Consider the following 17,705-nt stretch of genomic DNA (forward strand, 5'->3'; position numbering starts at 1 on the left):
AGATATGGCTGGCCAGCCTGTCGGCCCAGCCGTAAGCAGGGAAAACAATTGTGTTTAGCCCACCCTAGCTAAGCATGCCAGCCAACTCTGTTTACGGCTGTTGTGTTGGGAGATGGCGTGGAAGGTGTGGCAGTTGGGAGAGAGATGGCAAAGCGATGAAGGTTAAAGGAGATGGTGGAAGCTGTTGTGTTTGGTGACTATGGTGTATAGGTTGAAGCACAAGATTGGGAAAGAAGATGATGGTTGATGGGGACTAAGAATTTTAGAGTTTATTTTGTGTTGTTATAATTGGCTAAGCTGACTCTAAAGGCATGTTCAAATAATTTTAAAAAAATCATGACATGAAAAATTTGTCATATTATCACGTATCAGAATCAGATTAGTAACAAACATTAAAAACAAAAATAAAAATATTATATGAAAAGAAAAAAATAATAATTTAGATAGTAATATGAAAAAGAGATATTTTTACAGTATGAAAAAACATGTTTGAAAAAAAAAAAAACAAATAGAAGCTTGAGTTGAGTTGAGCTAGCGTAGTATATCACGTTCTCGCTTTCACTTTTTCCCCGTTACATGGCAATCGAATTTTGTTTGGAAATAATTGAGGACTACGTTGTTACGGTCCCAAAGAACAACCCTTCTAGCAAGTAAACCCGAGTTCCCTTCTCTCTCTTTACGATTACATTGCTCTCTCTCTCTCTGTTCGCATTCAATCTTTCGCTTCTGAATCTCCAACAATGGTGCTCGAGGTAAATCCCTTTTCTCCTTCGTCTTAATTTCAGCCATGCCACTACAATCCCTTTAATCCAATCAATTAGGGTTTGTTCATTTGATCACTCGTTTATCACTAATTGCTTTTTTTTTTTTTTTTTTTTTTGTGTGTGTGTGTGTGTGTGTGTGTATAATAGGCGACTATGATCTGTATAGACAATTCGGAATGGATGCGTAACGGGGATTACTCTCCTTCTCGATTTCAAGCCCAAGCAGACGCCGTCAATCTCATTTGCGGTGCTAAAACCCAGGTGTGAAGTGAAATCCTATTCTATCGATTCTTAACACTCCCTTATCTGTGATTGCCACTTTGAGTAGAAAAGTTAAATTTAACGAATATTGTTGTGTTTCAGACAAGGGTTTGAATTTATTTAATTGGAGGTTTAGGAAATTGCGGTTGGGTTCAATTTGTGCTGATTTTTTTTTCTTTTGATGATTTAGTCTAATCCAGAAAATACGGTGGGAGTTCTCACGATGGCGGGGAAGGGCGTTCGTGTTTTGGTGACCCCTACCAGTGATTTGGGCAAGATCTTAGCTTGCATGCATGGTCAGTTTTTGCTTCTTGAATGTTTGGAACAAGTGCCAATTGAATTTGACATGTTGCTGTAGGATGCTTTGTGTAATTTCTGTGTCATAGTGGTGCTTATTCTTGCAACTGAAGTTTAATGAGACTTATTTCTGTAAATGTTGAACTAGAAATACAAGAAGTTGGCAGTGCATTGTTATTCTGACATGTTAGTTATGGTTGGATTCTTCTATTCTTGTAAGTGTTGATTTGTTTTCCTGTTTTTTGTTTTCTATGTTAGGACTAGAAATAGGTGGTGAGATGAACCTAGCTGCTGGCATTCAGGTTGCGCAATTGGCTCTTAAGCATCGGCAGAACAAGAAGCAGCAGCAAAGGATTATTGTCTTTGCTGGAGGGTGTGAATAACTGTTTCTTCTGTGTTATTTGATATTGTTTTGTCTGTTGTGACTATATTCCATCTAATTATCTGTTTAATTCCTTTTAGTCCTGTTAATCATGAGAAGAAAATGTTGGAGATGATTGGGAGGAAATTGAAAAAGAATAGTGTAGCACTTGACGTTGTCAATTTTGGTGAAGAAGATGAGGGTAAGACAGAGAAGTTGGAGGCACTCCTTTCAGCTGTTAACAATAATGATACCAGCCACATTGTTCATGTTCCATCTGGTCCAAACGCCCTTTCTGATGTACTAATAAGGTTAGTGGTTTTATTTCTTTATCTTCCTTTGTACTTACTACTCAGCATTTTCCCATTTGAAATGAATTCCCAGTTGTGTAATAGAGAAGTTATTTTTTTTAAGTTTCCCTACTGCTTCTACTCAATTCTACCCATTTTTCTTCTAACTCTGATAGGAGAGTTTGAACTTTGGACTCTTATGCATTTTCTTTTAAATTCTTTGAACCTTGGACTCTTGTGGCAGTACTCCTATTTTTACTGGTGACGGGGAAGGTGGAAGTGGTTTTGCTGCAGGCAGTGTATCTGGATTTGAGTTTGGTGTTGATCCAAACTTGGACCCTGAACTGGCTCTTGCTCTAAGAGTTTCAATGGAAGAAGAGAGAGCCAGACAGGAAGCAGCTGCCAAAAAGGCAGCAGAGGATGCTGCTAAACAGGAGAAAGATGGTGAGCAGCAAGCTAGCCCACAGGATACAACAATGACTGAGGGTGTTAGTGCAGCAGCTTCTGAAGCTGAGACTAAAAGAACTGATTTGACGGTTGGTGTAACTGGTTATTTTAGCCATGTCTGTTGCCTGTTCTGTCGTATGCTTATTTGGATTACAAGACAATTATCTAAATTCATATAAGTAGTTTGTAGGAGTATTTGCTATAATTATTTTGTACAGTATTTTATTTTTACTTACCAGCATGTACATGGTTTGAATCTTTCAAAGGTTGATATTAGAGCTACAGTAACTTTAATTTTCTTAAGAGACCATCTTCTTTTATGTTAAGTGGTGTAAGTGAAACTTAATTAATTTATGGAGTCTGGGGATCTTGTTGCTTTCTGAGAGTCTAAAGCACACCTTTGCTGTCATTTGTCCTTTTCCAATATGCTATTTGTCCAAACTAAATCAGTGCTAGCAACTTCATTATGACTGTTGCTGGGACCTACATTATCACTCAAGTGATTTAATATCAGAGAACATCTACTCCATATTACTCAGGTTACCATTTTAGTATCATGTTTTGGCATCTTACGATGTAGCACAATAATGAGCACTTTTACCATCATTACTATCTTACCATGTGTGTGTCATGTGATTGATTCACATTCCTACATTCACCCAACTATCATGATTCATGCACTGATTATGATGAGCTAGTTATGGTTACCAAGGTTATCAAATTGGGATTCAAATTGTGAATCATGGAGCTAATTTTTGAATAATTTGTATCGAATTGAAAGATATAGAGCCAATGAAGAATAATTACTTCAAATATATCATATAGATGATATATAATGTTCAATATGGATAATTTAAATTGGAAATAGATAAACAACTTAAGCAAAAGTCTTATAAAACAAAACTATTAGTTGTATCTGAGTTTGTGAAGCCATTATTTTAGAAGAATGAAAATGAATCTGTTAAATAGGTAAATAGAAAACATGCATTGAACGAATGAGTGACAATTAAAGCAGTGGAATAATCAAATAGGATAAGTTCATTAAGTGTTCCTTCAATTCCTTCCATTTAACAATTTAAGCTCACATGACTTTTTAATTTTTAACGAATCATTGAATGTGTGAATGATACAAAATTTTACTGATTCATTCATGTATTGTAAGATACAAAATCATTTAAGATTCATCTTATTATACGAATCGGTAGGTAGCTAAAATTGTATTGAATCGTAAGATTCAAATCATGAATTATAAGATTCTGATAACTATGATGGTTACACCAGAGTTGTTACATCCAAAAAGTAACCTTGGAATTTTCCCCTGGCTCACTGGCAACTTATGCTTGCCAAGCACTATCTCCTTTCCGGTATTTTAAACTAATGCAGATAAAATCACTTGCTGATGGATTTTATCATTACATTCTAAATGTTGAGTACACAGGAACTGACAGTTTATGTAACTTGTTTCTAGCAACATGTTGCTTTTCTTACTTCAACTCAACGTGCACCTCACCCCAAAATAAATTGCTTTTGATTGGTTTGATTTTGGATAAGTTCTCTTGTTTTAATTTCATTCTTCCCATAAATCAGTATCATGCAATAGTATTTGATCTGTGTGAACTGATTTTCAAACAAAAACAGGTCAACGAGAATGCTCTTCTACAGCAGGCCCTTGCAATGTCTATGGATGATCCCACAATTAACCACGACATGAGAGATACAGATATGTCTGAAGCAGCTGCTGAAGATCCTGAGTTGGCTCTAGGTGAGTTTTTATGCTTAATCATTCTGTATTTGAACATGTGTGGATGCTTTCTCATTTATGTTGGTTGATGATTGATCTGGTTCTGGAATTGAGAAAAATTCTTTCAACTTTGGTTTAGTAAAGAGGGATAGATAGTTTTCTTAGTCCATTCTATTAGAGGGTGGGCATTTAACTATTTATGATATTGGACGAATATTTTCTTTGCATAGAGATTTTTTTGGTATGGATTTTATTTTATATATTTACATAGAGTTTGTATGGATAAGTTATATTTATCAAGCTAACTCCCCTTGCTTGAGGGTTTGATCTTTTCTTTTCTCTTGTTTGAGGTATCAATGTTTTGGCTTTGTTTAATCGTGCATAATTATATTTTCTTTTATGACAAGTTGTTCTGGTTATGAAGTCAATTGGCATCTTATAGAATTTAAGGGAAAGCTTTAGTCGTTGTCCGGATTTTCACTAAATCTTGTCTTTTCTTGCTTGAAGCTCTCCAATTGTCTGTAGAAGACAGCTCAAAGGACTCGGCAAGCCAGTCTGACGTGAGTAAGCTGTTGGCAGATCAGTCCTTTGTATCTTCTATCCTTGCATCGGTATGTCTATAAATCCAGTAAATGTTCCGTGTTCTTTAAATGTATTGATAGAATGATTGACAATATGTTCTGCACTGAATAATATTCGTTGCTTCTGCAGCTTCCTGGGGTTGACCCAAATGATCCATCTGTCAAAGATTTGCTGGCTTCCTTGCAAAATCAGTCTGAGGTAGGTTTTCTTTTATGGAAAATAATCATTGAGTTTGAAAAGAATCTCTTAGAATATTTCACAGGGGGCATATTTAAATTTAGCTTCACCTAGATTAGCCTTGAACTCCTTTTCATCTCTCCCCTCTTTTGATTTGTTTTCTTTATTAATAGTTGGATTTTGCAGCGTCTTAGTATGCTAATATTGCTTTCTTATATTGTCTACCTATTTAATGATCTTTGAAGGCCATAGCTGTAAGTGGAACTTTATATATGGTGGCGACAGCATAATCCTCAATATTCTCCCTTGTTCTGTGGGAAAATCTATGCATGCTCAATGGGAAAATTTGGTCATTATCAAACTAATCAATATTTGTTTCCACTAAATGGAAAATTCATATGTGCATGTTTAAATTTAATCTTCTTTCTAAATGGCCAATAGGATTTTTTATACCAAGTGATATAGGATCACATAATTTTTTATGCTCAGTACTTCACATGACCAGCATCTTAAAATTCAAACACCTTCTACTTTGGTATATTCCTGCACTATTAACTGTTTTTTTGATTGTGCTGTCAATCAGCCTCAGCAGAAGAATGAAGACAAGCCACCAAATGAAGAGGAGAAAAAATAATCTCGTAATTTCTTGGCTGTTCTATTTGTATTCCTTTGGTAGGCACATTGATAGCATGTTGGAAAGTGGTTTTACACGGGGAGTTATTTCACATGTGTTCCAGTTGTTGAGTTCCCCTGCTGATTAATTACGGATAATATCAAAAGCCTATTGTCAATGTTCATCAAGGGAGTACATGGTTTTATGGTTAAGAATACTCCATCCTTAAAATGTTCATTAATCTCATTACAAAATTAATATGAATCCTTTCCCTTTTTTTTTTTAATTCTTGTATTAATTTCTAGTTTGTTTTAAAGTATATGCTTAACGCTGATACGTGGCCATTTTCAAGTGCAAAACGTAACCCATCCATCTAAACAAGCACGATAAGTGAAAGTGAATTTTATAGTAAGTGACGTGACTGCCAGGCAAGGGATTAATATTCTCAGATAGATTCCCGTTTATACATTATTTTTGCCCTGATTTTAATAAGAGATTAAATAATAGCTTAAATCGATTAGATTACAATTTTTCCGTTAGCTGTAATTCTTGTGTGAAGTTGGTTCGCTTGAGTTTCCTATAGGCACGGATATTGTATTTTATTTTTTGTTCAACAATAGGCATGGGCGTTGTGTGCGAATACCAACAATGTAGAGGTGTAAGGTTCTATAATCCGATTAGCTAGACTGCTGAATAAGATGTGCGTGTAAACTGAAAAAAGTATAAGGGCGACTCAATCGATTTAGTGTGATCCGATTCCTCATTTTCGCTGAAATAATAGTAAAACATACATTAGAAATAAGTTTAATGATCTGATTCATTCAATAATTTCACATTTTTTTATTATAAATTGTAGATTTTTTTACAAAATAATGGTGAATTTTTAACATGAGAATTTCAATTTTTTCTTTTTCCATCCTGAGAGAAATCTCTTTTGAAAGGAGAATGAATTCTTTCTCAACACATTTTTTTATAGACAGACTTGACCGAACAGTTGACTACATGTTTAAATAAATCCCTGGTCACATATACTGATCAGATGTTAATTCTAGTTTTATTTTTTTACATTAAATGTCCTTGTGCGGTAATGTCTCAAGGAAAAAAAAAAAAAAATCCTTGTGTGGAAATGTACAATCGATTTTGTTTTTTGTTTTTTGTTTTTAATGTAAATTCCAGTTGTGATCAAATGCGTTAATAAGAATAATGAAAGAATGTTACTTTTGTAAAATCTGATTATGTACTATTGTGCATAGAGTAATATGTGTCGTAAGAGGAGTTACCTTTTCTTATTTTATTTTTTATTTTGAAGAGGAGTTACCTTAACTGATTCTCCTTTTCAAAATAAAACCTCAACTGATATTCTATTTTTCTGAGGATTAGTTCTATGGTTTTCATATGTGGAATTACCTTTGAATTGAATCCCTGGTCTAAAAAAATAAAATAATGGAAGAATATCTGGGAAAAATGTCTGCAATCGCGGAGGAAACGCCCAAAATTTGAGGACGGAAACTTATTTGGATAAGGAGTGCGAGAACCAATTCCATGCCCGTGACAAAGTTTAGAGTTACACAATTTAAAAAAGCTAAATAACATTCATAAAAGGTTGTCAAAATTCAAATACGTTTGTTAGATAAGTGATATAAAGTAATTAAATTACCCTTATTCCAGTGGTGTGCACCTCGTGTTAATCACAATTTCCTAGGCCGGCACTCTTAGGCATGGACCAATCAATGTCCACTTTTTATTTTATATGTTTGGTCTTGTTCTAAGCTTTTGTTATATACCTTTTCTATAATATTAGTTGAATGGTATAATCTTCACAGACCCAGCACAGTTTGGGTGTTGGAAATGGGAAACTTAGCTGCAGAGTCTCTCTGTGCTTTATTGTTGCTATGTTTCTATGGCAAACTTATAGTTAGTGCTAAATACATGAAGTATAATACTGGGGCCAGTATTGTGCCAGGAAAATTGAATGTTCACTTGGTTCCACACTCCCATGACGATGTTGGTTGGCTGAAAACCATTGATCAGTACTATGTTGGGTCAAACAATAGTATCCAGGTTAGAATCACAAGATTCCTCTGCGCTTTTACATTCATCTGTGTTAGTAACACATAATTGTTCACTTGTTAAGGCTTCATACTTCATAGTTTCTAAGTTTAACTTTCTTTTTTGTTCTCTGCTTGAATGTTTCGTAGGGGGCATGTGTTGAGAATGTGTTGGACTCGGTGGTTGTATCTCTTCAGAAAGACCCAAATAGAAAGTTTGTGTTTGCCGAAATGGTAAACTCAATGGAAATCTAGCAATTAACTATGTTCCAATGATGTTAAAATCACAATTCATAATTCATATATGACACCCTTGTTGATGTTTTTGGTACATTTACTTCAATCAGCAGATTTATTAAATTTTGTGGGTTTCATTTAATTTGTTAAATAAATGTTAGGCATTTTTCCATCGATGGTGGGTAGAACAAAGTCCAGAAACACAAGAACAAGTGAGAAAGCTTGTGGATGCGGGGCAGCTAGAATTCATGTACGTATTGTATTGCATTTAGTGAGCTACATTTTGTTGGGGTCCAGCTAGTGTATTATTGTGTTTTGATGTGTAAGAGATAGAGATTTCAGAATCTTATATTGCAGTGTTGCACATGTAACTTTAATGTGCTTTTTGTCCGTAGAAATGGTGGTTGGTGTATGCACGATGAAGCTGCGACACACTACATAGACATGATTGATCAAACCACTTTGGGCCATCGCTTTATCAAGGACCAGTTTAACAAGACTCCTACTGTTGGATGGCAGATTGATCCATTTGGTCACTCTGCTGTGCAGGCTTACCTGCTGGGAGCTGAGGTAAGTAAGCCCATTACGTATGGCCTAATTTGATTTTTTCTTTTTCTTAAATTCACTTTTTGTCATGTTGTAGTTTTATGATTATGCATTTGGTTCATAATTTTTTTATTACTTATTTGATCTCTCACGTTTTAAATTTTAGCAATTTTGGTTTACTTTTAGCCCGCCATCAATTTCTTAACAGAAAAAAATTTAATGTGACATCTAAATAATGATATAATGATATGATACATGTGTGATATGGACGTGCTAACATAATGGATGATCAAGTAGTCTAGTACATTTGTTGATATTTGAAATGATTTTGTTTAGAAAATAAAGCCTTTGGTGAGAAAAAAGAAAAGGAAAATAAATCCTACGGCATGACACATTTTAGAATTTTTTCACTAATAGTTATTTCATGATAATTGTCATTTATAAAATTCTAATTTATTAATTACTTTAGAGAATTAAATAGATATTAATTATTTTTATTTTTATCTTTTGATTTTATCATGAAATTTTAATAATATTATTTGATGAATTTATAATTTTGAAATTAAAAACATTTGATAATTTTTTTTAATTTTTTTTAATTTATAGATTATAAATTATAAATATTTATTTTATATAATTAACTATATTATAAAAAATATATTTTAATATGTAAATTGTAGTTTAAATTTATAGTTATAAATCTAAGAAAAGAATGCATTTTTAATATTTATATTTTTTTGTTCAACGTGATCGAAGTCTCTATACCTTTATATTATGAATTTGGTCCTTAAACTGTAAAAGTATGTGGATTTTGACTATTTTTTTTTTAGAATTCATTATGTTTTTTTTTTAAGTTTGGAAAAAATGAATCTGTATATTTTTTAAAAGTTTGAGGATTAAATTCATCAATATGAAAACATAAAAACCTTGATGAATTTTAATTTAAATTATGATATAAAATTATTTTAACTAATTTCTTCTAGAGACAAATTAAAGGAAATATATTTAAAAAATAGACAAATAAAAAATATTTTATTAATGTTTAGAGTATTGTGTGAAATGTATATCTGATAAAAGAAAAAGAAATATGTATTCTAATTTATAAGAAAGCAAAATGAATTAACTTTTTTTTAATAAGTTAAAATTGGATTATATCAGTTTATAGAAAAGTTTTTTGAGAGAACATTTAAAAAGTTGAAGCTAAAATTATTTGTTATTCACGTTAACAAATGGAAGCCTTTAGTTTTTATCTAGAGTGTGTTTGGATGGACGAAATTTTAAGAATTTCAAATACTTTAATTGAAATTCTTTTATTTTCAAAATTTTGTATTTGGATAAAAAAAATTAAAACTATGAGGGTGAAAAATAATGAATGAAAAAAAGAGAAAATATGATTGATGTACTAGTTATATGTGTTTCTCTACGTTCATACTAGATCGATGTTTCACGAGCTTAGACAGTGTGTTTGTTGAAGAAGACTGTAAGAAAAAAATTTCAATTTCTTTCTTTTTAGAAGAAAATTGAAATTTTAGCTTTTTAGTTGTTTAAAATTCTGTTTTAAAATTTCAAAATTTTAAATTTTTCACAAAAAATTTCAATCAAATTCTTTGATAAATTATTTTCCTTATTAAAATTCTGTATCCAAACGTTTGACTTCCAAATTAATTGAATAATTGGGATTGTTAGGAAATTAAAAAATAGAATAATCTCTTTCTATTTGCCATTGCAGCTTGGTTTTGATTCTATACATTTCGCAAGGATTGATTATCAAGACAGAGCTAAGCGCAAAGCTGATAAGTCTCTTGAAGTTGTTTGGCGTGGCTCCAAAACATTCGGTTCTTCAGCTCAGGTTTGGCTTGCAACTTATGTACCATTATTATGACTCATTCCTTCCTTTGACTAAAATTACTAATGGTTTCAACTTTGAAATTGCAGATTTTTGCCAATACTTTCCCTGTTCATTATAGTGCTCCAAATGGTTTCAACTTTGAAGTCAATAATCCTGATGTTGATGTTGGTCCCGTACAGGTTCTAACATTCAACAACCAAAATGCTGATGTTATTTTGCATATTTTGTTATGCATATGGCTTATTGCACATCTCCAATTATATATGCAGGATGATCCTCTTATTTTCGATTACAATGTTAAACAACGTGTCAAAGAATTTATTGATGCTGCTACTACCCAAGTAAGTCCATTCTATTCCACAATTTTTCTATAGAGTGGCCATTTTCTTAGTATATCCAATGACTAATTAGTGTATCATCATACCGACAGAAATGAACCTTCTTGTGTGGACTGATAGATTATATTAAATTGTGTCTATGTTAAATATATCCTACATATTTATTCTATGTATAGCGGGAAATTGGTTGTCACAAATTTGAAATATGACTTGTGGAATTTAAACTGAGAGTATCTCATTTCTTGTACCAATTACCTTTCATTCTCACTTAAATAAACAAGAATGTGCAAATTTAATTTAGTTGTGCTTAATATAGGCAAACGTGACGAGGACAAATCATATAATGTGGACAATGGGTGATGATTTCCAGTACCAATATGCAGAGTCTTGGTTCAAGCAAATGGATAAGTTAATTCACTATGTTAATAAGGTAAGGGATTATAATGCATATATAACCCAGCAACTTATGTTAATAAGTTGCATCATGCTGAGTTCAAAAAATACATGTTTCTCTGCTTTTATTCTTCAGGATGGAAGAGTAAATGCTTTGTATTCCACTCCATCTATTTACACCAATGCCAAAAATGCTGCTAATCAACTTTGGCCACTGAAAACAGATGATTACTTCCCGTAAGGATATGTTATAATTTTGTTCACAAGGAAGCTTATAATCTTAACCACTTATGCATACTCCGGATTATTTCTTATAGGTATGCTGATAGTCCAAATGCTTATTGGACGGGCTATTTCACTAGTCGCCCAGCCTTAAAACGATATGTTAGGATGCTAAGTGGATACTATTTGGTAAAATATCGATGCCCTAAACAAAGTAAAATTGGATGGACTTTTCTTGCTTGCTTCCAAGTATTCTAATTAAATATGGGACATTGTTAACATTTTAATGTAGGCAGCACGTCAACTTGAATTCTTGGTTGGAAAGCAATCAACTAAATACAATACTTATGACCTTGGAGATGCTCTAGGAATTGCACAACATCATGATGCTGTCAGTGGCACTGCCAAGCAGCATACAACCAATGACTATGCCAAAAGATTGGCTATTGGAGCCTATGAGGTCCCAAATAAGAACTTTCCAAATTTAAAATTTGAAAATATATTTCGTGTGTTGACATTTGTTTATCTGGTCAATTTTCTAAAAACTATGATTTCTTATAGGCTGAAGCGGTTGTTAGTTCTTCTTTGGCTTGTCTTACTAGAAAACAATCAGGTGATAAGTGTTCAACACCTGCATCGGCATTTGCCCAGGTAAAGTTTCAAACGAAAGAGAAAATACTATTTCTCCATTTTTGTTAAGTACTTATTAGTCTTGTCTAGTGTCTTGCCAAAAAATGTTGAAGCTAGTTTTGTCATTGTTCTATGCTTTTAGCTACAAATATATCCGTAAGACTTGTTTACCATCATTTGTTTCTTGTAGATTATATAGTTAGTCTCATATTCTTGATTAATATATTTTTTTTATTTTTAAAAGAAATAAAATTCTATTCTAGAATAATAATATATATAGAATTACATCAAATATTTTCATTATCATTAAATTAGTTTACTCAATTCATAAGTTGATTATTAAGTCTGTTGATTTGAAATTACAGGATGGTTAAATGTCATAGATGACAAATTTATTTTTAAATTTTGTCATTTTGATTTGTCTGTCATTAATACTTTTTTTTTCGTTTTTTTTTTCATTATTGTTGGATTTTGGCAGTGTCAATTGTTAAATATTAGTTACTGCCCTCCGGCAGAAGACAACATTCCAGAGGCTAAGAGTTTGGTAATATTTTCCTAATTTTTCAGAAGAAATTGTAGCTAAATTTTATCTTTCATACGTTGATAATAATTATTTCCAGGTAGTAGTGGTGTATAACCCACTTGGGTGGAATCGTACTGACATTGTCAAAATACCGGTGAGTACATATCATTTACTTGCAGCATCATAAAACAAGTCAATTCCAACATCGCACTAAAGGTGACAATTTGCATTAGGTTAATGATGCTAATCTTGTTGTCAAAGATTCATCGGGCAATAAACTAGAAGTACAATATGTGGATGTGGATGATGTTACGACAAATTTAAGAAAATTCTATGTGAAGGCCTACGTGGGGGTGTCACCAAAACAATCCCCAAAGTACTGGCTTTTGTTTCAGGTTTCAGTACCTCCACTTGGATGGAGTACATACTTCATTTCTAAAGCAACTAGAAAAGGTATAGTTCCATTCCCTCCTTTTCTAACTTCAGTATTTTTTTTGTCATTTTGGACAACACCATTTTCCATTCTGAGTCATGGCTCATTGGTAAAGGTACCTTGTGACCTCCATGTAAGGTGATGCATATTTACCCTCTCTCCAGATCCCACGAAGTGGGAATGTTGTACATTGGATCACCCTTTAACGCCATTTGGCCCTGATGATCTCTTTAAATGCATTTTGGGTAGACATAAGCAGTGTTAGGCTACCCTTTGGAAAGTCATTGCATGTGTTAGGAGAGAGAAACCATGAAAAAGATTTTGTTTTTATTTTTTGTGTTGGACCAAATGTTCCTTAGGCTCAATTTTTATTGGAAACAAGCACACACAGTGATTGGTCTCTCCAATACGAGGCTTTGTTGAGAAGACTGTGTCTATCCATGATCCATTTGAAAATGTGCATCACAAGTTCCATGCAACACTCTTTTTTGAGTTTAATTATGATGCACTGGTAGTCTAAAGTATTTTAAACTATCAATCAATAAAAAATTATTTCTGATTTGATTTTTAAGATAATTTTCGTAAAAAATTATAAACTTATTTTATATGAGATTAGTTATTGAATGTTAGAATAAAAAATATTTACATTGTCGGTGCATTTTAATTAAATTTATTAATTATCAGTATTAAATATACTTTGTTGTTGTTTCAACTTGATAGGGACTAGGAGAAAAGATTTATCTCACACCAACAGTCAGAAAGGTGACACCATAAACATTGGGTCGGGAAATTTAAAGATGTCCTTTTCCTCAACATCTGGACAACTCAAAAGGATGTATAATTCCAGAACTGGAGTAAGTATTTTACAAAGTTCATACAACACAAAATAATGTTCTTAATTTGTGTTAACTGGGTTATCATTCTTGATAAATTACCGAAGTAAGGACTACACTATAGTGGACTATATGTGCCCTTCAATATATAGAAAGAATAAGTTAAATTTCTATTTGACATAGACCAGAAAGTAAAAGTAGCGATTGAGATTTCCAGTTTACATAGTTCCCACAATCATCGAACTTCAAATTATCGTATACCATTTATTCTTGAGCTTTATTTTGTGTTTGTTGAGTATATGTTCTGTCGAATTCATATATATGCATAAAGGTAATAGATTCCAAGGCATAGCAAGTATGCCTAAGGCATATTTTGTCACTTAGGTTTAGCTTATTGATTTCATATCAAGACATATTTCTAAGGGTGTGATGGAGAGTATTCCATGATTTTTAAATTTTCCCAGGTTGATATACCTATTCAGCAAAGCTACCTTTGGTATGGATCTAGTGAGGGCGATAGTGATCCTCAGGTGTGTAATTTCTTTGCACATACAACTAATTCCAATAACATTAAATTAGTACAATTACAATGTATGCTTCAATGGTGTGATGTGATTTCTGCTATAGGCTTCTGGTGCATATATATTTCGGCCAAACGGATCCCCCCCAAATATCGTTTCAAGATCAGTAAGTTTCATCTTTGAATTTGTTAACGTGACATTTTTTTATAAGAAAATATAAGTGTGAATTTAACCTCTAAAAGTCTAAATAAACAATAATACACTCATAAAAAATCATTCATGTCTTTGATTTGCCATTCTTCTTGCTCTCTTACTATATTTCTTTCCATTTCCTTTTAAGCTTTTCATATTTCTTGTACTACATTTGTTATTTTTATAGGTGCGTTTTGATTTAATTTCCATGCAGGTGCCTACAAAGGTAATTCGTGGACCACTAGTTGATGAAGTTCATCAGAAATTTAGCTCTTGGATTTACCAGGTCAGTAACTTAGTAAATTTAAGTCTAGGATACAAAAAGTATTTTGCATTCATAGAATTGTAAAGATTTTAAGGTAATTATCACTTATATTGGCAAGTCCATATATTCTATGTTGTTATAAATGTAAGGATTTCAAAACACAATAATGAATGCTGAGTATTGGTGTTTAGAGGACATACCTCAGCATCGTTTTCTTGAAGTAAAGTAAGTGACGTTATCTTGGATCTTAAATGATGGAATTTATCAAAACCTAGTGCTGAAATGGATTGAATGTATACAAGACTAGAAAGCAGGAAGTGATATCACATTATCTTGGATCTTATATGATGGAATTTATCACTAATGTTTAGACTATAATTGAGTGATTTAATATTGAAAATCTGCACATTGCTGAAAAACAAAGAATCATTGTATTGGAAAATGTTGCAACTCATTTCTTCAATTTAAGTTCATTTTAAGTTATAGATTATAATAGTTATCCAACTAATTGTAAATGATAGTTTGATTGATTATTTAAATGCATTTTCTCTGCCATGAATTTTTTTTCTTACTATTTATTTATTTTTTAGGTTACTAGGCTTTACAAAGACAAAGAACATGCTGAAATCGAATTCACTGTAAGTTGCACTATCTTGTCTCGTGAAAGTTCGTATTATGTTTTGTTATAGCAGCAAAATAGAATATTATGACTGTTGATTGGCCCAATATGGATTCTTTAATATGGAGTTCTAAAAATAACATATATGATTCTAACTGAAGTTTATTTTTGAAGATTGGTCCAATTCCTACTGATGATGGAGTTGGAAAAGAGGTGATCACACGAATGACAGCAAATATGGCCACAAACAAGGAGTTTTATGCGGATTCCAATGGAAGAGATTTTCTAAAACGAGTAATCTAATACAATTTTTTTTCTGATTTATTATGAAATTCTCTGGGGAGAAAATATTGCAACATTGGGTTTTATGACCCTTAAAAATGTCAATGCAGGTTCGAGATCATAGGGAAGATTGGCCTCTGCAAGTAACTCAACCAGTAGCAGGAAACTATTACCCAGTAAATTTTTTATACTCTCTTAGGGTCATCAAATTTCGGGTTTTAATTGTAGATAATGTGTCAGGGGTATGGAAATAAAAGAAGCAAAATTATATCATGGCATCAACCACAAGAAAATCAATTAAAAGAACTTGAGAGAGGGGGCGGGGGAGTAGTTTATTAGTATTGTTTCTTTATAGTTAACAAACTTCTATAAAATTGATTAAATTTATATAAAATTATGCTATTTTTTTTTTGTTTGTCCAGCTTAATCTTGGAATTTATACTAAGGATGAAAAATCTGAGTTCTCAGTGTTAGTTGATCGTGCCACTGGTGGAGCCAGCATCAAAGATGGTGAGGTGGAATTGATGCTTCACAGGTATTCAAGCTTTCTTTTATTAATGCTAATTCAATATTATTTTATTGCAAACAAAGTATTAACACAATGTTTACTACTCAAGGCGTATTCTCCATGATGATAGTCGAGGAGTTGGGGAACCACTTGATGAACAAGTTTGCGTGAACAATAATAATACTTGCGAAGGACTAACAGTATGACAATGTCATCAATTAAATTATACTTCTTTGTATCCTCTTTACTATTGACTGAGTGACACATTTAGTTTGTTTCTATGAAAGATGTGGATTGAAACAATTCCATTTTACTAGCTTGGTAGAAAAACTAGAAAGTAGCAAATAATTGTGTTTTCTTTTCTTCTATCTATATATTGAATATCCATCTCTATTTTTTTTTCCTTCTATGTAATATTAGGTCAGAGGAAATTATTATATCAGCATCCACAAGCTTGGAGTTGGTTCACGCTGGCGTCGTACAACTGGTCAGGAAATTTATTCTCCATTCTTAGTGGCTTTTACACATGAGGTATGACTCATCAGCTGCATGTACTTATGGATTAATAATCATCACCATAGTATACTCATGAGATTTTTATTGATCAGATCTCGGAAAATTGGAAGTCCTCTCATTTGACGAAAGGAACTATCATGGATCCAAATTACAGCTTGCCTCCCAATATTGCTTTGATAACTCTTGAGGTAGAATAACTTTTGCAAGGATATCTATATTCTATAGAACTCAGAGACTGTCCTTGTCTCTAACTAAAATGTTTTGCAGGAGTTGGATGGTGGAATTGTGCTTCTCCGTTTGGCACATCTATATGAAGTAAGCCTATAAAAATATTTATAATCCTATTCGTATTTAACTTCAAAAGAATCGAGCCAAAGTGATTTAATAAAATTCAATAAGATCATGTACCAACTCTTGCATAAATACATGTTTAGCGTAATTCAGTTGCATTAAGTAATATTGTAATAATCTTTTTTCTTGCAATATCAGTTCTAATCTCATATATTTCTATCATGTTTTCAACTTGATTAGCGAAGTGAAGATGCTGAGTATTCGACTCTAACGAAAGTTGAACTAAAGAAGTTGTTTGCCATGAAAACGGTATGTAGAGCTTCTTCTCACCCTTTAAGAAAAAGGGTTTACCCATTTTGGCCTGTCTTTGTGATACACATATATACTTTCTCAGATAATTTGTCCATAAAACATTGTTTGCTTGGTCTGTAATGGGTGATTTGATGTTTTATTATGTAGATAAGGGAGTTGAAGGAGGTAAGTTTGTCATCAAACCAAGAGAAATCAGAAATGAAGAGGATGACATGGAAGGTTGAAGGGGACAAAGGACAAGAACCTCAGGCAGTTAGGGGTGGCCCTGTCAGCTATCACAATTTGGTTGTTGAGCTTGGCCCCATGGAAATACGAACTTTCCTTTTGAAATTTTAAAATAGCTCAAATAATCATTGATGATTTTATTTGAAGGAATAAACATGTTTGATCACATGACTTTTACCCTTGTAAAAATTGGTAGAGGGAGACCAAGAACGATTTTGAAGGAAAACATGAAAAGAAATGAGTAAAGATCCTATCCAATGACTAGAAATAATATATTTAAGACTTTGGTTCTTAACCAAATCTAACGACATCAGGTAACAGTGTAATCGACTCCATCTAAGATTGTTGTTGTTATATTGTCAGATAAACATGTTTGATGTTTCTATGTT

The 17,705-nt window shown here is 32.6% G+C and overlaps 2 protein-coding genes across 2 annotated transcripts; both read left to right on the forward strand.

The window, feature by feature from the left end:
* Positions 1–529: 529 nt before the first annotated feature.
* On the forward strand, positions 530–5,819 carry LOC114391246 (26S proteasome non-ATPase regulatory subunit 4 homolog). Its single transcript, XM_028352300.1, has 10 exons — positions 530–752; positions 912–1,025; positions 1,216–1,321; positions 1,581–1,695; positions 1,785–1,994; positions 2,218–2,509; positions 4,059–4,182; positions 4,669–4,772; positions 4,873–4,941; positions 5,504–5,819. Exons 1-10 carry the CDS (start codon positions 741–743, stop codon positions 5,552–5,554), a joined length of 1,197 nt encoding a protein of 398 aa, XP_028208101.1. The 5' UTR covers positions 530–740; the 3' UTR covers positions 5,555–5,819.
* A 1,367-nt stretch (positions 5,820–7,186) lies between these two features.
* LOC114389464 (alpha-mannosidase-like) lies at positions 7,187–17,705 on the forward strand. The gene is made up of 29 exons (XM_028350150.1): positions 7,187–7,594; positions 7,732–7,815; positions 7,980–8,068; positions 8,214–8,388; positions 10,094–10,213; positions 10,300–10,392; positions 10,483–10,554; positions 10,868–10,981; positions 11,081–11,181; positions 11,262–11,355; positions 11,459–11,626; positions 11,728–11,817; positions 12,275–12,340; positions 12,417–12,473; positions 12,553–12,772; positions 13,473–13,606; positions 14,050–14,115; positions 14,213–14,272; positions 14,513–14,584; positions 15,154–15,201; positions 15,357–15,476; positions 15,575–15,640; positions 15,887–15,999; positions 16,082–16,172; positions 16,393–16,503; positions 16,581–16,676; positions 16,756–16,803; positions 17,020–17,088; positions 17,239–17,705. Exons 1-29 carry the CDS (start codon positions 7,382–7,384, stop codon positions 17,425–17,427), a joined length of 3,039 nt encoding a protein of 1,012 aa, XP_028205951.1. The 5' UTR covers positions 7,187–7,381; the 3' UTR covers positions 17,428–17,705.

This window comes from Glycine soja, chromosome 16 (genome assembly GCF_004193775.1).
Source record: "Glycine soja cultivar W05 chromosome 16, ASM419377v2, whole genome shotgun sequence".
In the NCBI taxonomy this organism is placed as follows: Eukaryota; Viridiplantae; Streptophyta; class Magnoliopsida; order Fabales; family Fabaceae; genus Glycine; species Glycine soja.